This window comes from Arvicanthis niloticus, chromosome 13 (genome assembly GCF_011762505.2).
Source record: "Arvicanthis niloticus isolate mArvNil1 chromosome 13, mArvNil1.pat.X, whole genome shotgun sequence".
NCBI classification, from domain to species: domain Eukaryota; kingdom Metazoa; phylum Chordata; class Mammalia; order Rodentia; family Muridae; genus Arvicanthis; species Arvicanthis niloticus.
In genome coordinates this window covers 52399351-52421973 of record NC_047670.1, presented here as the reverse complement: position 1 = coordinate 52421973, position 22623 = coordinate 52399351, and the positions used below count along the sequence as shown (strand labels likewise).

At 44.3% G+C, this 22623-nt stretch overlaps 1 protein-coding gene across 30 annotated transcripts in view; it reads left to right on the top strand.

The window, feature by feature from the left end:
- Positions 1–4006: 4006 nt before the first annotated feature.
- Positions 4007–22623, top strand: part of Rbfox2 (RNA binding fox-1 homolog 2) — a 238402-nt gene continuing 219785 nt past the window's right edge. For 6 of the 30 annotated variants that reach the window (XR_013103347.1, XM_076911552.1, XM_034517457.2 and 3 more), the window contains exon 1: positions 4016–4706. Coding sequence is in view for 28 of the 30 variants with exons in the window: in XM_076911552.1 (XP_076767667.1) it covers positions 4527–4706 (180 nt within the window). In the remaining 2 variants the exon portion in view is untranslated. Of the gene's footprint in view, positions 4707–11442; positions 11463–22623 lie in introns of those variants that run through there. The other 24 variants (XM_076911548.1, XM_076911542.1, XM_034517454.2 and 21 more) reach the window with 11 other exon arrangements.

Genomic DNA, 22623 nt, shown 5'->3' with positions numbered 1-22623 from the left:
CAAACACTCCTATACTGCACTGCTCTACTTCTTGGGGACTCAGGTACTACCCAGGTAGCTATAATTCGAGTGACAAGCAGCTCTGTTGCCAAAATCTTTCTCAAGGATTTGACATCATTTAGATGACAGAATTTCTACAAAGTAGGTAGGGAGGGGATAATTGTTCTAAAGATACCAGTTTAGCAAGAAAAGACTATAAAAATAAAAACCCAACTATTTATGTGCTTAGGTTTGGAAAAAAAAAGTTATTGTTGCTCCATAGGTCAGCCCTAGAGACACCGGATTTTCTTTCAAGCTATCATGGTTGGGTGGACAGGATCAAGCTCCATCTGTTCATTGTAAGATGCTGCCTGTAGGAGACCCCTGACTTACATGAGGCTCTAGTTCTGCACATTGAACAGGTAGGCAGGAGGGCTCCTGCTTTGCTAGTGCAAACAATAATAGAAAGAAATGTCTGGGCTTCCATTCCCAGCCCCATGAGCTCCTGGCCAGAGGCTTACTGGCACTATATAAATTAGATGACAAATAATTACTGCCTATTAAGGAGTTACTAAGTTAGGCATTCTGTCAAGTGCTTTCGTTTAATGCTCAGGAAAAAAAAAAAACACCATAACTATTATTATTGTCATCCTACAAAGGAGGAACATAAGGCTTAGTAAAAATGGATAATTGGCTTAGCATCAGTGGGTACACCCTCCGGTGACTGGTGAAGCTTTGTCCATCCCATTTGAATCTCACGTAGCCACATTCAAGCCGCCTTATATAGTAACTTCAATAATAATGATTAACCCTTTCTTTCCCTGAACCTCTGAAGGCAGGATGGGTTAGGGATGCTCTTCTGGAGTCATCCTTGAGATTTCAGCCAGGCTTCTCACTCTGGCTGTGTCTGCTCAAACTGCCACAGTCAGATCCAGAAATACTGGCTAAGCACGAGCTAGCAACATTTCTGTCAGTACAGAAGGGAAGGATGTAGGCTCATTAAGTTGGACTATTTACCGTTCCTTGAATGGATTATTCAAGACTATCTACCCAATAAAAGAGATCATGATAGCTCGTTGCACACAAAACAATTAAAAACCTTAAAACAATAGTGTACTAGCTGGTTTTGTGTGTCAACTTGACACAAGCTGGAGTTATCACAGAGAAAGGAGCCTCCCTTGAGGAAATACCTCCATGAGATACAGCTGTAAGGCATTTTCTCAATTAGTGATCAAGGGTGGGAGGGCCCGGCCTATTGTGTGTGGTGCCATCCCTGGGCTGGTAGTTCTGGGTTCTATAAGAAAGCAAGCTGAGCAAGTCAGGGGAAGCAAGGCGGTAAGCAGCACCCCTCCATGGCCTCTGCATCAGTTCCTGCCTCCAGGTTCCTGCCCTATGTGAGTTCCAGTCCTGACTTCCTTTGGTGATGAACAGCAATGTGGAGGTATAAACTGAATAAACCCTTTCCACCCCAACTTGCTTCTTGGTCATGATGTTTTGTGCAGATATAGAAACCCTGACTAAGACAAACAGCAATAATGGCAGTTTTTGATTTTGATAAAGAACATTTATTTGTTCACTCTGACTTACAACGTGAATAAAGTTATGATGACGGCCTGTGAGATGCCTCAGTAGGTCAAGGTGCTTGCTGTGAAATCCTGATGACCTGAATTTGATTCCAGGAACCCACAGTGGAAGAGAACCAACTCTTGAAGGTTGTCTTTGGACTGACACATGTGTACTGTGGCATATAGAGGCCTGAATTCACATGCCTACCTACCCACACACCGGTGAGCACACACACGCACATACAGAAAAAAAAAAATAAAACTCACAATGGCAATTATGTGAGTAACTAACACCTGCTTAGACAGGCCATCCGGCTCCTGTTGGTCAGTCTTTCTGTCTCTAAGACAAAGCACCTGAGAAAAATTTGTGAGAGGGTCAGGGTTTATCTTAGCTCATGATTTCAAGTCAAGATCACTCCAATCACAGTCACTCTGTGTGTGGCTTCAGGGTCTGAGTGAGGGAGGTGAGGCATAATTAGCACCACAGCAAGGACTGATTATGTGGTGGAGCCAACTCACCTCCAGGTAGACAGAAAGTGGCAGACGGAGAAAGAGGCTGGAGACTAGAGAGGTACTTTCAGACTACTCCCCTAGCAGCCCACTTCCTCCCCTCTGTCCTCACCTTCCAGTTTTTACCATCCCCCAATCATCAATCAGTCAATGCACTAATCCTAATCCAAGGCATAGGTTATTGGGCCCAGCAATTAGGTTCTCAGGATCCAAACGCTTGCCCTAAGTCTGTCAGCTGTCACCTCATGAGCCTTTGGGGGACTTTTTTGATTCAAGTCGTAACATGATCAAAGTTCTTAATGCTGATAACTCATTTAATCTTCCTAATAATTATTTTAAAAATAGTATTAGTATGCTAATTTTAGGTGTTGAGGCTAAGCTGAGGGACAAGAGCCGTTAATTAACTTCCTTCCATAAGGTGTCAAGACTTGTAAATGGCTAAGCTGTTGCAGCCTATATAAACAAACAAATACTCAGTAGGAAAACCCTGCTTCAAGGCAAGTTGTGCAGTCTTTCCCAACTAGCCTGCACAACTCTCTCTGAAAGAACTCTCAACCACCAGTGGTCCAGCATTATGTGGGCAGCAGACAGTAAGGTCTTCCTGGGGTTCGTTTGGCTCTGAAGCAGAGATCTTCATCCCTCTGTCCATTTTCTGGAGTGCTTAACTCAAGGTCAAAGGCCAAGTCATAGTCTGGTTGCAGGTAACCTTAGAAATCACCTGACTTGGGGTTTCTCAATCTCTGAACTATTGACATTCTGGTTTGCACAGGTCTCTCTTGCAGGGATTGCTCTATGCAAGGTAGAGTTTTGAATGACAGTCTCAGCCTCTATTCAGTAGATGCCAGCATAGGCTCCATTTGTGAAGAACAACATTTACCAAATGATAAATATGGAAGTGGGAGATGCTGAAAGGGTCTGAAACTTTTCCTGGCTGGGAACCACTGACCCAAAGGATTATTTCACAGATGCTGCAGTTGGGATCCAAAGAGAAAAACTAACTTGTTTAAAGTAGCAAGCAAGGGTAAGGCTAGAAGCTACATTACTGCACAATATCCCTTTACCATGTACATATCACAGTATGGAACCCCAAGAGGCAGAAGAAGTTTCTATTTACAATCAGGCGGAGAAAATTTACTGGATATGAAGCTGATAAGCTCTGAAGATCTACTCAGGCAGCAAGGAGTAAAGACAAGAGGCTGCCATCTTGACTGGCCATGTATTTCTGCTTCAGGACTTGAACAAATTCAGATTCATTCATTGGATTAAAACCATGTTTCCTACTGTCAGGCTCAAAATAGTTCAATAAATACATTGTGTAAACCATAAAGCTCTTAAAAAACACCAGGAATTATTAGTATTTATTATTATTATTATTTTTTTTTGAGACAGCGTTTTTCTGTGTAGCCCTGGTTGTCCTGGAACTCACTATGTAGACCAGGCTGGCTTTGAACTCAGAGATACTCCTGTCTCTGCCCCTTGAGTCCCGAGACTAAAGGTGTGCACCATCATGCCTGGCAACATCAGGGATTATTAACATCATTGAAGATGCAATTATTTGCTTCTTAGCAAAGTTTCTCAGAAAAGTTTATATGGGGGCCTTCATTCCTGGACTTGTCAGTTCTTGAGCTAGAGAGAAAGCAGGCAAAGAGACCTTCCTCTCGCAGAGCGCCTCTCTGCTTCCCTAAATCCCAGGAAGTCAAAGGAGAGAGATCAGGTCACCACCTCGCACTAGCGCAACTAACCAGAGCTGCTCCCGGGTACTCAGGCCTTTCAAGTTCCACCCTCCGGCCACCGCCCTAAAAGAGGCGGACCCTTCTCTCTCCAGGCCTCCCTGAGCATCCCGGAGATTCCCGAGCTTTTCCGATCCTTTCCCGGCCTCCCGCGGGCGGCCCGCGCGGAGGTGGCGGAGATTGCCGAGGGACGTAGCCACGCCCCCTCACCACAGCCTCCTCTCGCGCGGGCCGCCCGAGTCCCACACATCCAGGTTCCTCCCTCCTTCTCTCCTTTCTCTCTCCCCGCCTTCCCGGCGCTGCCACAGTGGCGGGACGGAGGATCCCGACCAGTCAGCTCGCTGCGGCCTCGCGCTCCTCCTCCTCCCAAATAAACAGCCCTCCCCAAGCTGGGAGCCCAGGCCGTCCCCTTCCTCGCACAGCCGGCGAGTGGTGAGGGAGCGCGGGACCGAAGGACCAAGGGACAGAGGGATCGGCGCACGCGCGTGCGAGCGAGTGAGAGAGCGAGCGGACGGTGCGAAGCCGGAGCAGAAGCCGGAGCCGGGGCCGAAGCCGGAGCCATAACCTGAGTCGGAGCGGTAGTGAAGCCGAAGCCGGGCTCCGGACCGGCGCGCACGCACACACGCACGCGGGGGGCGGGGCCGGCGCGCGCCCGCCTGTCGCGACTGTCGGCACCGAGGCCCAGGGGGAGGTGGCCTGTCGCGGGTCGCCCGGCTCCCGGTGGCGAAGGGGGCGCGGGCGGATGGAGGAAGGCGGCCAGGCGCAGCAGCAGCCGCCTCAGCTCGGGCCCGGCGCTGCCGCCCGGGGCATGAAGCGGGAGTCAGAGGTGGAGCTGCCGGTGCCCGGAGCGGGGGCAGACGGACCCGAGCCCGGCCTGAGCAAGCGGCCACGCACAGAGGAGGCGGCCGACGGCGGGATGCAGGTGACCGCGCGGGACGGGCGCCCGGTTACGGAGGGCCGCGGCGGGCTCGGGCCTCGGGGCGCCGGGTGGGCCTGGCTGGAGAGTGGGCTTGGGGCCCGGTGCAGGGGCTGGGCTCCTAAGGGGCCCCGGTGGCAGCGCGAGGGAGTGGGCTTTTTCCTTTTGGAGTTGGGATTGGACAGGATCGGGATGCAGTCCATTTCTTAAACCCGTCCTCAGTTTCTTGAGAAGTTGTGGTATCTTGGGTCTATTTATCCAGAGGAGAGCTGTTGGGCTGAGCCGAGAGCGAGGGAAGCTGGTGGGAAAGCTCCCGAGAAGAAGGGCGCCTTTTGGTTTACCCTGGGCACACACTGGGATGAGGAAAAGGGGGAGCGGCATGTGGAGGACAGACTGAAAAGCCAGCCAACTCCTGGAGAGAGAGCCCGAAAGGGGATGTGGCTTAGCTTGTGGGTTCAATCAGTTACTCGAGCAGTCTTGAGAAGTCCGCGGAGTTTGGTAGTGTGATGCTCAGTCTCAATTTTGTGCAGCATGTTATTAAGCCTGGAGAGAGACACCGGGCGTGTCCCTCCTGTGCTTTACCCATTGCATCCTACATTCGTAGGATGTGCAGTAGCTCCTTAGTATCCTGAGGTAGAAAAGAAAATTTATAGGGCTGTTAGGAGACTGGTTTCTGAGTTGTGGCCTCAAGGGTAAGTAAGCTTGACTGATGAGGGTAGGAAATGGCAAAGATACTGGCGGTTACTACATAGTTTGAAGAAGGTATTGCATCCTTATAGGCTTTAGGATTTGTTCTCTGGTTAGAAAATATTGGCTAAGAAATGGAGAGGCTCACAGCAACAACAGGATGCTTTCTAATTCCTTTAGAACCATAGAATGTTAGAGGTGGCCCAGAGACACCATCATCTTTTCCACTAGGAGTTCTCAGTCTAATGCACTTGGAAGAGTTATGCAGAATGGCTTATGTGCACTTTCGGTGAAGAGTCAATACTAAGTGTCATTTTCTTTTTGGTGGTAGGTAAGGGTGTGTTCAAGTTTCAGCATGTTTTAACAGCTTCCTTTTTATAGATAGAGAGTTAGAAGTCCAGAGAAAACTAGTGACTTGCCTAAAGCCACCCAGTTAGCTGGTTCTAATTCCTATTCCTGTGCTCTCTCCATAACACCACTCTTGGAAATCTCTGCAGTACTGAGAGACTTCCCGTGCTCTGCCTGACTTCCTGTGGCAGGGAAGGAGCTGTACTTAAAGCCTGGCATGTTTGCTCTGTGCCTCTTGTCTCCTTTGCAGAATCCACCCTGTTACCTCTGTTGATTTGGGCAAAAGGGACTCCCTGGGTGTTTAGTTTTGAGTCCTTTTGTTTGCTGGCTTTTATTTCCCTTAGAAGAAGTCTGCCAGGCAGAGAGAGTGTTAGATCAATCTGAAAGCCATGGAAGAATGGGGAGACTTAGTGGGTTAGCACTGGAAGATAAAAAGGGACCACTGGATAGAGGTGCTGGTGAGTGTGTTCACACATCTGTGCGCATTTTCCCCCTATGCCAATTTTAGTTAATAGTGTGTTCTCATTACTTTCCCTTTCTCCTGCCTGGGGCCCATTATTTGCTGACTGCCTTCACATTGGCTAAGGATAGTGATACTTGGAAAAGAAGTAATGCATTGGGACTTTGGGATGTGCAGAGGAAGGAGAGAATTAGGTCCTTTGGGTACAATTGGATAACTCAGAACTATTCCACGGAGAATTATTTTACTCTGTATATTTGTGGATAGTCTTTATATTTCTTTTTGTACATTCTTAAGATTGTACTTTTTGTTGTTGTTTTGTTTTTTGAGACATGGTCTTATTTGTAGCCCAGGTTGGCCTGAACTACTTGTAGTAGCTGAGGATTACCTTGAACTCTTGGACTCCTGATCTCCCTGTTTCTATCTTCCCAGTAGATTTCTGAAATTACGTGCATGCACCACCATGCCCAGCTCATTACTGTAGATTTCTTACTCCATGTCACACAAGTATTAATATCATCATTGACTTAACCCTCGGTTTTCAACTAACTGTTTTATCCTGGGGAAAACCCATATTTGGAGACCTCTGTTTCCTTATTTAGAAACGGATTTGTATGAAATAATTCCTAGGTTGCCTTCTTAGAAATTAAGCCAAGTTCCCTTTCCTAACTGCTCATGTGACCTGGGCAGGGAGACAAATGAATGAAAAGTTAAACAAAAAAACCTGCGGGTGTTTAATACTCATTTAAGTAACGTTTCTCAAGCAGCTGTGACACTCTTAGGCTACTGTTTTTTGTTTGTTTGTTATTGAGACAGGATCTTTCTGTTTAGTCCTGGCTGTCTTGGAGCTTGTTATGCAGACCAGGGTAGCTTTGAACTCTCAGAGCTGTGCTTCTGCTTCTGGTGGTGTTTACGCCCTGTTTTAACCCTACGGGATATATAAAGTAACTCTACTTTTATTGGATAGTATTCTATGGAAAGAGGCAAATCAGCAGTTTTTGGTAGCATTTGAGAAAATTAAGCAGGGAAAGGCATAGAGAAGCTTAGGGACGGCTCAGGAAGTTCTCTCTGTAGGTGACCTTTGAAGTGAAGATGTGGGTCTTCCAGAGGGTTTAGGGAAGAGGAACCTGGAGGGTTGAGGCATTGGGAGACAAGTAGCTTGGTGTGCTGACCCGAGGCCAGAATGTGCAGGCATGGGTCTTCTCAGGAGATAGCAGCAGCAAGTTAGAAGGGCCTGGAAGCTCTGCAGAACTAGCTTCTCCTCATACAGGCTTTTTATGGATTGGTCTTAAAACATGTATTTTCTCATCTCTGAAGACAGCTGGGATTTTTCTGAAGTCATAGCTTGGTCCTTTAAGACTTCCCTGACAGCGTAATTGGCACTAGTTAGACTCAGCTGTGCCTGTTGGTATATTTATTTGTACTTATGCTTCATCTTTTATTGTCATTAGAGGCGTTATTGTGCCTACTTCTTTAGACTCTAAGCTTCCACAAGGAAGAAAGTGTATTCCTTTTATTTATTCTTCATAATACCTGGGTTTATAATGAACGTTCAATGTTTATTAAATTGAAGTTGAAATTTACCACTTATAAAAAACTTAGGGATTAAATTAACCATGAGATTCCTGACTGAAGGAAGCATCACAGAATTACTCAGTACCTTAAGAGTGCAAAGGATTATTTTTTTTTCTTTTTAACAGAATGCAGTGGTTGACCGATTTAGTTTCCCAAGACTATTTACTAAATGGAACTACAACCCTAAATTAGGTTCCAAGGCTGAGTTTTGGTTGGGCCACTACTTTTGGACATCATTACTTCCAAAGTGGAGTCCTGGGGCTCTAGAGAGTCTGGGCTTGTGTTGAAAGCCTTAGGCTCAGAAGGAACCTGGGGGAGAGAGGAAGACTTAGTATTTTTTAGAACAGTACACATAAGCCTCACGAGGGGAGAAGAGTCTACTCAGCCTGGGGAGAGGGAAGAAGTAGAGAGACCTGGACTGTGGAGTTGGAGGGAAGTAGGGTTGAGAAATGTAGCTGTTAAAAATGGCACTTGGGGGGGGGGGGGCTGGAGAGATGGCTCAGCGGTTAAGAACAGCAGTTTCTCTTCCAGAGGTTCTGAGTTCAATTCCCAGCAACCACATGGTGGCTTACAACTGTCTATAATGCCCTCTTCTGGTGCGTCTGAAGATAGTCACAGTGTACTCATAAAAATAAATAAGTCTTATTTAAAAAAATGGAGCTTGGAAATAGTTACTGCACTTGTGGAAAGCTGGGTGTATTAGCACAGCATCTCACTTTATCAGAGCTGAGGCATATGGAGGGTCTACCAAACACACCAAGGGGTGCTTCCTGTCAGTCAGCCTTTCTAGTGATTGCAGACAATGGATGGCATTATCAAAAATTGTGTTCTTATGTAACTTTCTAGGAATTTGGTTGCCGTATAAGGTAAGATGAGTCTTAATTATTACTTAGGACCTTCAGCAAAAGTCTTTATGGCAATGAAAAGTTGGTATGTGGTGATTTTGTGGCTTAGTAACTGCTTTTGACCATAGTCATCAATCTAGAGGAGTTGCGTGAGTTCAGCAGTGTGAACAAGTATGTACATGTACGTGTGTGTTGATATGTGTGTAAACATACACATGCTGCAGAGTGAACCTAGGGCCTCATGGGAGCTACATGAGTCTATGAAAGTTGTGTTGTTTGTTTTTGCTTTGTTTTCAGTACTGGGGATTCAAACCCTTGAGCATTCTAGGCAAGCATTCTACCATTGAGCTATATCCCCAGCCCTATTTTTACTCTGAACTTTGAAATAGTATCTTACTACTTTGCCTGGGCTGGCCTTGAGCTTACATTGTGGTCCAGGAAGGCCTGCTGTCTTGTCAGCCTCATAGATCTTGGCCATCATATGTAGCTCACTTTTTAGTGACTCTAGTAGCAGGGAGGTCTGAGGGAAGGGATTCTTGGTATCCCGTTGAATTCGGTATCTTATCTTCCCGTTTGCTCATTTTTGGTTTGATTTCCTTCTAGGTAGGTATTTGGACCCTCATTTGGGTTTTTGGTTTTGAAGCTGGGCATTGTGCTACTGTTCCTCAATAATGTGCTCTCCTTACAGGTAATTTCATGGGTAGTATCTCACTTAAATGACTTAAACCTGATTTCTAGTTGCCTAAGTTTTCTCAGGCTGTCATAACCAGATGCCACAGACTTGTGGCTAAATAGCAGGCATTTATATCTCACAGCTGTGAAAGTCCAAATGGTGCCAGAATGTTTGAAACCTGGTGAGGGTCTGATTCTTTGCTTGTAGATAATACCCTCTGGCTGTCTGCTGAGGTGGACATTGATTCAAGGGTGGAGAAAGTGAGAGCTATGTAATTGTTCTATCTCAGCGGCCCCACCCTCACAACCTCATCAAATCCCCATACTTTTCAAAAACTCCATCTTCAAATGCTATTGCATTGAGCGATACAGTGTCCACTGATTTTTGTTTTGTTTTATTTTTTCGTGATAGGGTTTCTCTATGTAGCCCTGGCTGTCCTGGGCTGTCACTTTGCCTGCCTGTCTGAGTGCTGGGATTAAAGCCTTCCCACCATTGTCTGCCACATCCACTGAATTTTGGGAGGACATTTTTAGTTGGAGAAAACTGAGGCATAGAAAGAAAAATCACAGAATTGAAAAATATTATTTCAATATATGACATGGGTACCCATAAATGTAAACCTGGGGATATATTTGACTTACAGGTAGAATTAGAATTATTCTTCTGGGTGGCTCAGGCTGAGGGGACTGTGCCTTAGCTCCCTGCCCTCTTTTAACCATCCACTGATTCTTTTCTCTATCACAATGACATGTGAATGCAACCCTAAGCTAACTACAGGTTGAACTTTCATCATTTTGTTATAAAGCAGACTAGTGCAGACAGGCCTCAAGATTACAGGATGAGGGAAAGAAAAGCAGAATCCTTCTTTCGTGTAAACATGGACTGAGACAGTGCTAGTGATGTGCTAGTCTGATGTCTCTCAGGCCTTTGGTGTGTGTTGAGCTTTAATTGCAGAAACAATTGTTTAGTAAGTCGTGGATTTGTTTGAATTTTTGTAATGTGTTTTACACAGCATCATAAACACCTTTATTCTGGGGTACATGTAAACTTCCCGTAGGAATAGGAAGGAAGCGCCATAGAGTTGTTGGAGAGGACATAGTGGCCCCCGGAGCATGAGCAGACAGATGGAGAGAGGCATGCCCGGTGCATGTGGTGTTTAGGTGGCCCTGCAAGTATTGAGTTTCTTACTCTTTTCCCCTGCTGCCCCAGCAGGAGCGGGCAGCTTACATGGCTAAGGTTTCATGATCTAATCCATCACGGATGAGCTTGAATAAGCCCATTGGCCGATGCTGATCTAGTTAGGACGGTAGTGCAAAGCTGCTTGAGCCAGGATTGGGACAAATCCGATCAGACCTGCCATGTGGATCCTGGACATATTTCTGTAATTTGGGATGGCAAAATGGTTTGGGATATCAACTGAGAGAAGGAGGGAGCAGCAGGGCATTTCCTACCTAAACATCTTAGGAACCCCAAGGGGAGTGTGTATGGAGGGTAAATTTCTATGGTCAAGTTATTTTGATTATTTAAGCCTGAACTTTAAAATTTTTTTTTTTTTAAGATTTATTTATTTTACTTTATGGGTGTGAATGTTTGTTATGCCTGTATTCATACCACATGTGTGCCTGTTGGGTCTCCTGGAACTGGGGTTAAATATGGTTGCGAGCCACAATATGGGTGCTAGAAATGGAACTCCAGTCCTACAAGAGCAGCCAGTGCTCTTAACCTTTGAATTGTCTCTTTAGTTCCTGAGCCTGAATGTTTGTGAGTATTAATGTTAAGGAATGATCTTTTTAGCAGCATTTGGAGGTTCCATTTGTTATCATATAGCTGGGTCTGACCTTTATGGGTGATTCCTTATCTGCGACTTTAAATGGTTATCTCTTCTTTGAAGGGGGAGAGCCTGCTATTATCCAAGTTGTTGTATAAACGTTTGTTATCTATATACTTTACAGGTGCTGTAGTAAATTCCATTCAGAGTTTCCCGTTTGGATTTGAGTCCTGGCTTCTCCATTTACCAATTCTTGGCAAGGTCCTGAGTTCTTGCACACACATCTGTGACCTGGGAGAATTAATGCTTATGAGCTACTACAATGAGTGACTGAGATTATTTAAAGTGCCTATCGGGGCTAACTGTTGCGTCCCAGCTCTCCTTCTATCCTGCTCTACAGCACTCAGTAAGTTCCTGCTTACTGCTTGATCAGCATGGAGTGGTTAATGTGCCTCCGATTGATGAAGTGCCAGAGTTGGGGACTGTTAGAGATGAGTGCTGTGTTAAACTAACTGGGAAGCCTCATTTGCTCTGTATCCAGGCGGAGGGAGAGAATGGACCTGGCTGAGGTCTCCTGTGAGGGGTGAGGGGAAGCTTCATTCTTTGTAACAAGCAAAGGCTACTGAAATATCTTGGTTCTTGCTGGTGCTGAGGTAGTGTAGCTAGTCTGCTGTCTAGGGGAAGCCTTCCTTGGAGGTGGATGAATTGCAATTCCTCTAGACAACTTGGAATCAGTGAGAATGTGTTTGTTGGATAACTATGTTGCACTAAGTAGATTGATTGCTGCCTTGTTTATTTTGTTACCACTTGAGTCTGTGGAATTGAACAGGGTTTCTTTTTTTTTCCCAGTGCCTTCAGACCAGTTTCTGACTTGATAGGAGTGATTCCCCAAAAACGAATCTGCTGTTAACTCAGCTTAAAATATTGCTGGAACCTGTGTTTGACTGACCCAGGCTTAAGTCCATCCCCTGTTGGGCCTACCAGGTCCTTCTGGCCTGACACCTGTGCAGAGTTCCAGCTCCTTCTTTTTCTACACTTTGCCTCCATGTCCAAGTTTAGAGACTTGTGGTTTCTGATGACAATGTTCCTCCACTTTGTTTCTGTTCTATTTCAGGAAACTCCTGCCTCTTTCTGTGTCTTTGCTCCTGCTCCTTACCCCTTATTTGTAAGGCCCAGCCTTCAAGACTTGCTTAAGTTGTTGATTGTCCTGTTTACCCAGTGTCTATGGTTTTTGTAGTCTTTTCTTGGTATGCATACCTGTGTGTGTGTGTGTGTGTTAGCACATGTCTGTATGTTCATTGGTGCACATGCAGGTTTGGAATCCTGAAATTGATGTCTGTGGTCTCCCATGGTCACTGTCCATTTTATATACTGAGGTAGGTTTTTTGCTGAACCCAGAACTTGCCTTTTCTGCTAGTCTAGTTAGTGAGCTTGCTGGGGTCCAGTTCCCCATCTCTGCCTCCCTCAGGCTCAGATTACAGGCTGGCTACCCCACCCACTGACGTTTACATGGGTTCTAGAGATCTGAACTCCAGTCCTCACACTTGTGTGGCAAGCACTTTATCCACTGAGCCATCTCCTCAGGCCCTGTTATAGGACTTTCTAGATTAACAGTTGCTCAATGTCTGTTCATCCTCTCCTGCCTAGACTGAGAAGTCCTTGGGTGTCCATAGGATTTAAACTTGTAAGTGGCCAAGCAACTGTGTTCTTGTAGGAGTTAATATTTGTCTTGTTTCTCAGTTGTGGATCACAGATGGCTTTAATTGTTTCCCCAGATTTTCCCTGAGGGTCTGGCCCTTGGTTTGCCTTGCAGCTCTTGTGAAGGCTGGGTGTTGCATGCTCTCTGTGTGTTACTGGATCTCTCTTTTGGTATCAGGGTTAGAGGTGAGAAAAGGCTTTCTGAGAACAGAAGCTGAGGTGGAATTGAACTGCCAAATGTGCGGGGTGGGCACAGCAGCCTGATATTTGGTTTCCTGTGCTCAGATACTAATTGATTGCATGTGTGTACGTGTAAAAGCGCTTTTGTAATAGTGCCTTAAGGAAAACAGGAGCCACACCAGTGAAAAGGGCTTTTGGATCTAACATGGTGGGTTCATTGTAGCAGCCAGTTGGCCTGTCTTTTTACCACGCTGCCCAGAGAGTCTGTAGGGCTGTGGCTGAGCGACATCACCACCATTGCCACTAGAATTACCTGATCAGTTGTGGACCTTAACCTTTCCCTCTACCAGTGACTTTCATCAGATAACGTAAGGGGTCAGGAAGATTAGTAAGCAGAGACATTTTATACAATGTGTGTTTGTTTTTTAGATCACTCATGTTGGGTATAGTATATTTGAAAGAGAGAAATGACACAGTTCTTTGAAATTTCAGCTGTGGAGATAGATTCATTGACGAATTTTACAAACACTTTTCTCTCTGGCCTTTGTTCTCCCCTCTGCTTTTACTTGGAGCTCCTTGTACTGGTTCCTGTATAACCCTAGCCTGCTTTCCTGCTTCCAGCCTTCCCCAGTTACTGTAATAGGGGCATCCTAAGGGTTAGTGGTCATGTTTCATGGTACCTGGCTTTTTAGATTCTGAGCCGATGCAGCAGGTTCTAAGAGGAGGAGGGAGAGCAGCCATAGAACCCCTTTTGACCTGTCTTACACTGTGTGGCATCTAGAAATTTCAGTTGAGTATTTATGATAAACATCATCACGAAGTTGCTAATATTCTTGAATTAAGATAGTGATTGACTACTTAAAATCGTTTTCTAAGGGAGGAAACTGAGTTTTTGAGATATGTATGTTAAACCAATTTAGTTCTTTTTTTTTTTTTTTTAAAAAAAAAAAAAAAAGGACCCAAGTATCCAGTAACATTTTTGTATATGTTCCTTGGTTTCTCATTTGTTGAAGAAACCACTTTTCTTTGGGTATTAGGTTTTATTCTAGGCATTTGTTTGTTTTTGAGATAGGATCCCCCCGCCCCACCCCCCCCCCCCCCCCCCCAAGGCCTGGCTGTCCTGGAATTCTCTCTGTAGACCAGGCTGGGCTCAAACTCACAGAGGTCCACTTGTTTTTCTATCTCCTGGGTGCTAGGACTAAAGACTTGTGCTACAATTTGTGGCTCAGGCAATATAGCGTCGCCGTCGTCGTTGTTGTTGTTTGAGACGGGGTTTCTTTGTATAGCCCTGGCTGTCCTAGAGCTCATTCTCTATAGACCAGGTTGGCCTCAAATTCACAGAGATCCTCTGCCTCCTGAGTGCTGGGATTAAAGGCATGTGTCATCACTGCCTGGCTGGCAATTTGGCTTTTAAAGAAGACATTTTGTTTATTTTTCTTTTTGCCTGCATTGATTCCCTCCCAACCTCCATCCTAATTGGAAGCACCACAAGCAAAACGTGATCATTTTGAAGGATGAGTTGGTGGGGTCTTGCTCTGGAGGTGGTTGTGGGTGTGGTCAGAACAGGTACTTGCAGAGCTAAAGGAACTACACACAGGGCTTTGAGGACCCAGTGTGGCCTCCAGCCACAGCTTAAGTTGGAACATTTAAGGAACAGAGAGGCTCATGGGAAGTTCTTCCAACTGCTTTATTTTGAGAAACTCCTTTTCCTCTACATATTGGCAGCTGTTTGGAGGAAGGGACATTAATTGCTGACAGTCAGAATGTTTTTCAAAGCAGGCCTATATGGATCTCATTTAGGGATTAGTTTCTGGGGATGAGCTGAGGACTTTGGTTTCATTTCTCAGGAACTTGGTGGGTTTTGTGATGGGGCTCCTTTGCATCAGATGCTCTTAGAAAAGCAGGCTCTTAGAAAAGCAGCTGCCTCGATGCATGGAGCTAGTTGCAGAAATCACCACCTCCTGGGACTTTTACACTCATGCTTTCAGTCTTAAGTTTGCTTTCTTTTTCTCCGTGTTTTCTTTCTGCAGTTCAGCATGTTCCATAGAAATTCTTTTTTTTCTGTTTTTTGTTTTTGAGACGGTTTCTCTGTGCAGCCCTGGCTGTCCTGGAACTCACTCTGTAGACCAGGCTGGCCTCGAACTCAGAAATCTGCCTGCCTCTGCCTCCCAAGTGCTGGGATGAAAGGCGTGCACCACCACTGCCCGGCTCCATAGAAATTCTTTAGAGGGTTGGAAATAACCTTGGTGGAAGACAGAGATTGTCCCTTACCCCAAATAGGCTAGATGTGTAGCTTTGACAGCCTTCACCTGTTACAACTTGATTTCTATGGGATGGGATGGTAGGACCAGATGACTTGAAAGCAGTCTGGCAAAATTGTGGTGTTCTTCGCTTGCACCATAGAAACTAACAGGAACACTGTCACTGTCAGTGGTGGGCAGAGTGGTCTTGACCAAGACTCTGTTGGAACCTCAGGAGATCACCACAATGGCTGCTTCTCACACGGGGAGCTTTGGCAGAGCTTGTTGGGAGTTAGTAATCCTTCTCTTGAAAGTAACATCAGGTTTTGTATTGCACATCTCTCCAGGAGAGAGGTAGAGAAGCAGCTGATTACCAGAATGGGTGGAGTGTTAGGCGGGTTTCATATATCCTGTATTTGCTGTACTCATGGGCTTTACTTCGTATTTTACATGGTGTATTGGAACTTGAAGCCATAGGCTGATTCACCTAACAAACCAGTTTAATAGCAGTGAAGTAAGTATTGCTGGTCACGTTCAGGCTTTGCATCTGGCTTTAGGCAGTCCTTTTTCTGGGCTGGTGGGCACAAGGTCTCTTGTGGCCCAGAACCAGGTATCTAGCCAAGGGTAAGCTTGAACTTTGGATCTTCCTCCCTCCTGAGTTCTGGGATAATAAGCACCTATCACTATGTTCTGTTTAGGCAGTGCTTAGTATTGAACCGAGGGCTTTGTGCTTGCTAGACAAGCACTATACCAACTGAGTTACACCCTGTGCCCTGGCTAGTAACATTTTGATCACCCCTGCCCCATGTTACCCACTGCTTATTGTAAACATCCTTTAGCTCTTTGCTTGTGCATAGGTCTGTAGTTGCCTCCTGTAATGCTAGGTAGGTCTGTTTGCCATAGCATTTTGGCCTTGTGCTGGCCGTTTTACAGTGTTAGAGACCAGTTGGTTTATTTGACGCACCAGCCTTCAGACTTTAAGTTTTAAGGTGTTACTGTATGTGGCAGCAGTCCTTCAGAAAGATGCTGATAAGGGACCATTAATGATTTTTTGTCAACTGGCTAAAACTGCTGTGACAATAGAAGACCCTGTGTCTGTTTGTGCCCCTGTTAACTTTATGTCGCTCTAGATTCAGTTTTAAAGCCTAGTTTAAGAATTCCTTTGATATTCTTGGGTTTAGTGGTGTACTCATTTACTTCTTTTGGATTTTAACTTTAGTGTTAGTTTTAGACAGTTTATAAAAACTTGATTTTAACAATATCTTTTCAGAGTTTGAATAAACCTAAACCATTCATCTGGTCTAACATTGTTTTAAGCAAAGCAAATTGTTTAATTTGGAGTACCCTAAGCTGTATTTTGTTGATCTTTGAGAAACATAATAAATATCATTCTGAAGAAAGAAGAGTCAAATCACGTGAGAGTTAGAGCTGAAACAAGAAGTTAAACAGTTACACTGCATTTCCAAGCAGACATTGTGACTGGGAAGTCTTTCGTCTTTTTTGTTTTTTTGAGTCAGGGTTTCTCTGTGTAGCCCTGTCTATCCTGGAACTTCTTCTGTAGACCTGTCTGGCCTCAAACTCAGAGATCTACTTGCCTCTGCCTCCCAAGTGACTGTGAAGTCTTACATAGCATTTCAAAACTAGCTTAACTGAATCCAGATTTGTGCCCAAGTTTTCTACTTCTAAGTTAATTCTTCATATTTAATGAAATGCCTCCCTCTCATGGTGAGTCCCATCTGCTAAGGACTGTGTGAGGCCAGGTCTAGTTTTGTAACAAAGGACTGAGAAAAGCACCTGTGAGCATCACACACCTCAAAATGGATGTAGTTACCACCTTTTCTGCATTTTCTTTTACTCTACCAGAGTGTAAATGCTTTTATATGACAGTAAAAGTGCTCATTAATGGTTTGAGGAATGTGATGCTCACAGATGCTTTTCTCAGTCTCTGGTTACAAAACTAGACTGAGCCTCACACAGTCCTTAGCTGGTGACTGAGCTTTCCCTTATGCTATGTACTTGCAGTTCCCAGTGCCAGGGAATAGTCATAACTTATTAAATGTTTATTGAAAACAGGTAAAATTGTGTATATCTCTAAATATCTCTCAGTGATCATCCCTGAATCTGAAGCATGCCGCCTAAAGAAGCCTGTGATGGTCATGAAGCTCAGAGTGTTTGTAAAAGGCTTCCCCACAGGCCTCAGCCAGTCCCTACGACTCTTCTAAAAGGTGGAAGTCGTCCTCCAATCCAGAAGCTCTTTTATCAAGGCCTTTTAAGTTTGTTCTTCCCTAGGAATTACTGGTATGACAGATGAAAATGGAGCAAATAGGTACTTCATTGTCCTTGAATGCCACACAACACTTATATGGAAAGCATTCCTCCCTCTTGGCTTCAGATTCCTAAATGCTGGGATTAAGGGTGTGTCCACCAAGCCTGGCTCTCAAACATTTCCAGTGATGTTGCTTTTTTTTTTTTTTTTTTAGTATTTGAAGCCAGTACTGAACTCCAGTGTCTTAAGTTATTTGGATATAGCCAGTGTATGTCCAAGTACCAAACATATCAGGGCTTTGTGTGTTTATCTTGGTTCCCTGTGGTTTAGATTTATGGGAAGCTACATGAGATCATTGGTTGTGGTATGTATGATGGGCTGGTTTGTTTTGTTTTGGTTTTGTTGTTGTTTTGTCTCAGAATTATCTCATTTCTAATTTTATTGTTTGAATGATTAATTAACAACATATTAGTCAGTAGTTTGATCATGGAAGGCAAAGTAAAATCATCAAGGCTAAAGGCATCTAGAAGGTAGCTTTCTTTTCCAGCCCTTGGCTTAAATTAGGGGGAATGGTTGATGTACTTAATTAACTTTAGGGCAAAGTCTCATTATCTAGCCCTGGCTGGCCTGGAATTCACTATGTAGACCGGGCTGGCCTGGAACTCAGAGATCTGTCTGCCTCTGACCACTGGGTAATGAGACATACCAGTTTTATATTTACTTTAAAACCTACAGTATATTCACATGGTTAATATTCAGAATACACAGAGATTAAGGAATAGAAAGTGTACCTTTTGCCCTTTCCCTTCTCTCCTGGGTTAACTGTGTGATGGTACTTGTGGGTTCTGCACCACAGAGACAGTTCCTACCTCTTTAACAGCACTTCTGTCTGCTGCTCTTCTCTATTTGGGGGTCCTCTCCTGTCAGTTTGTTCCCCTCTCCCCTTTGTATTCATTAGCTTTCTAGAATTAAGGTTATTTTGTTTTGGTCCTCGTCCAGTGTGGATGAGGGGTTAGTCCTGGGCCTCATTTGGTACACTGCCATGTTCTTCATGGAACCAGAAACATAAGGCCAGAGACCTACACTGCATCTTTATTCTTTGACATGAGTACGATACAAGTCCTTGACTGGTGATAGCCACAGAGTTATTGGAGTAAAAGTCAAGTACCATCAGCTTTCTCCCTTCCCAGCCTGCTGCTTCAGGTTGTTTGTCTATACTAGACAAACAACTAGGCAAGCTGTGGGTCAGATAGCCTGTTTGTCATTGAGCTAGTTACTTATGGTCCTCAGGATCTGCCTTGAGTCACTGCACATGGTATTTGACTGCAGTGATTTTTATTTCATATGACATTTCTTGTAGATCAGACATCTCCCATGTGCCCAGGTTTATTATGATTGAATGTCACTGCCATGCGGTGAACAAAATCTATTGTTGACTTGTGAGAAAAGGAGGGCTTAATTGGAGTAGGTATTTGTTATCTCAGCAGTTATAATTGCCATTAGCTACATGTAACCCGTGTTTGTGGAAAGCCCTAGGTTGATGTTCTTTCCTAGATCATGGGCTCCCTGTAACTGAGGCCTGATGGGAAGTAAAAAAATATGATTCAATACACAGGAAGTGTTTTTATTTCCTGGATGTAAGAAGATTTATATTAAATTTAGGCTTGATTCTAGCTCAGTTACCTTTACAGACTAATGCATTTAAAGATGGGAAAGAACTGGTTTTATACTTTGTTTAGAGACAAGGTTTCACTGTGTGGTCCTGGAATTCACTATGTAGACCAGGCTAGCCTTAACTCAGAGATTCACCTACTTCTGCCTCTTGAGTGCTGGGATTAAAAGCATACGTTACAGCACCTTACCTGAACTGTTTTTAGAGTTGGCTTCTGTAGTAGACTTTGTTCTCATGAGGAAGAATGCATAGAGAGAGGGTCAGCATCACAAACACCTGGGAAATGAAAATGAGGCCAGTGAAGGTCTTATCCCCACCCCCAGTAGCCACCAACCTAGATCTAAGGTCTATGCCTTCCTGTCTAGATGGATGATGTCCAGCTCTCTTTAGCCCAGGCTCGTCACATAGTCATTGTGACCCCCAAGGCTCAATGGGTGAATTGGGTTTGTTCTGTCTTAATGTCCTGGGTCTTTTGCCTGAACAGTGAATGAAAGCAGATGGGGCACCAGATGCTCTGTTGTTTCGCCTATTGCTCTTTCCTTCACACCCAGTGTAAGGTTTCCAGGCGTTTGTGCAACCTGATAGCAGAAAGCGCTTGATGTAGCAGTCTAGAGATGGGTTGGCTGGAGGCTCAGGTTACTCTGGATCTTGATAAGAGCCATCGATCTAGGTTGGTGGCTACTGGGGGTGGGGGATAAGCTGCCAGTGTTGTCTCAACTGGGAAAGGTGCAGGACCTGTAGAATGGTCTTGTTTCCCCGGCCCCCATTAGGAAGATCTAGTCAGTCTCTCTACGGAAGCAGCACACATTGCTCTCTCTCTCTTACCTTCCGGAGAATGTGGCTTAGGAGAGGATGGCATCCATAAGTAGTCTACCAAAAAGGAATGTGCAGACCTAAGGGACAGGACTATTATTTTAAAACTGTTTACCTCTTAACCAAACCCAGTAGCAGAATTTATTTGAATCATGAAGTGCTGGGCACAGTAGTTTGAATTTTTAGTGGGGCAGGAATGTGTGCATAGACTCCTGATGGAGGTAATGCTTTGCTGACACAATGTATTTCTGCATCTGAACAATATTACATTGTATTAAAATCCTAAGACTAGAGGACTCATGCTGGTTTGAGATTGCCTAGGATCAAATGCTGTCTCTAATTGCTTGTCTCAGTGTCTTATGGGCAAGTTACTTCTGGCTTTAGTTTTTCATTTGTAAACTGAAGATGTTAGTTCCTGACTCACAGGTGATTGGATTAAATGAGTTAGTAGGCGATTGTGCTGCAACAAGGGCTATGTGTTGTTACCAGGAGGCTGTGACACACGAAGCGAGGATACAGTTGACAGGTATGCAGAGCTGAGTTTCTGTGTTACTGACAGACTATCCAGAAACAAAGAGTGAAGTGTTGATGTGACTGAGTACGGAGTTGGGTGGGATGTCAGTGTTTTCAAGGCTGTGTGGAGTGTTGATGGGTGAGTACGCTTTGGGTCCTGTGATTCTTTCAGAGCAGAGACTACAGTTTTGTGGAGTCTCATGGAAGCTTTTGAAGGACAGACTTATGTTCTTTTTCTATATATAACCTCTGTTTGCCCTGTAATTTTAGAGTTTAAATAAGAAAATTAAGAACATTATTTATGTTGTAGAGATGGGTCAGCCATTAAGAACACTTAGCTGTTCTTCTAGAGGACTGGGCCTTAATCCCTACCATCCACATGGTGGCTCACAACTTCCTGGTGTCTTTATCTTCAGTCCTAGAGGATCTGACGCCCTCTTCTGGCCTCTGTGGGCAGTGTACACATATAGTTCACAGACAGACAAACAGGTGAAATACTAATACACATGAAATAAAAATTAAAAAGGAAAAAACCTATTTAGTGTAAATACACATGACACATGTAGAGGTCGGAGAATGTAAGCAGTCAGTTCATTCATGTGTCCCTCAAGGATTGAACTCAGGTTGTCAGGCTTGGTAGCAAGTATTCTTACCCACGGAGCCATTTCACTAGTCCTAAATTTGTTTTTAGAGAATTTCATATATTATGCAGTGCACACTGACTACACTTATCCCCCAACTTTCCCCACAAATCTTTCTCACATTCATGTGAGTCTGTGCATGTGACCATGGGTTTGGAGCTACCCGTTGGATCTGGTGGACTCAGCAGAGGATACACAACTGAAGACAGTGATTTCGTCCTCTCCCAGAATCTGTCAAAAGGTAAAGAGGTAAAGGGTAGAGCTGGAAAGCCCCTTTCCTTGCCTTCATTAATTATTGATGGGGCCTGACTTTGGTAATTACATTTGTTGTGAGTGAATGAATGATTGTAATGTTCCTATCAGTTCTAGAGAATGATATTTTGCAGCCCTTCACCCTGTCTTCTGGATCTTATGTACTTCTCACCTTCTCTTCCATCTTGGGCCTTAGAGGGGGTGGTATAAATGTCTTGTTTACTGTTGTTCTTGTTCATCTGTGGTAGCTGTGAGTCTGCATTCGCCAAGTAATGATAAGGAGAGGCTTCTCTGATTAAGGCTGGAACCAGCTGTTGCCTGTGGGTATAAGAACAAATATCTAGAGGGCAGTTTGCTGTCATGTCAGCTCAGTTAATGTCTACAATAAGTTCCTCACCTGAGCCTACAACCTCCTCAGATACAGGTTGTTAGCTGGGCTTGCTGTATTAGACATTGTCATGTTCCTTTCCTTTCTCCTTATGGAATGGACTTCAAATCTAGGCAGAGCACAGATGGTTGGTTACCCCCTACCATAGTCAAGCTGTTATTGCATATGACAGGGTGGGTACACATATCTTGCCTGGTAGGCTTGCCTTTTGGTTCATATAATGATACTCTTTCTCCTCTAGAGCTACGTCCCTCTTCACACCTTCTGGTGGTCTGAGTTCTAGGCATCAGGAAGTTCCGGCTCTCTTCAGCCTGCTTACATCTTCTAGTTCTGGTTGCCCCAGGCTTTTTCATACAGCTCATTTATAAATGAGTATATAAAATTTGTACACAATGAAAACATTTACTGGTAATAAATCATAAAGAGGTTTCTTTTACAGTGGTTAAGAGCACTGGCTGCTCTTGCAGAGAACTTGGATTCTATTCCCAGCTCCCATAGGTGGTCACAGCTGTCTGACTCCAGTTTCAGGGGATCTATCTCTGTATTCCGAGACAGACACTGCAGATAACAGATGTGCCCATGGTGCACAGACTTCGTAGACAAAACACTTATGCATATAAAATGAAATGAATAATCAAAAAGTGTTGTTTATTTTAAAAGTTTTTTTGTATACATTTGGTATACAGTTTATTTTACAGTCTATTAAAGATGAAAACATATGCGTGAGGTAGATGTACTTATTTTTATATAAAATCAAACATTTGCTAGCTCTTGAACCTCCTGGGATAGACCATTTTTCCAAAAGGTTTTACATATTTTTATTTTATAATTATTAGTGAAGACACTGCTTCACACTAACATATAGTGCTGAAGTGGATGAAGGATGTTTAGGGCTATTTTGAAA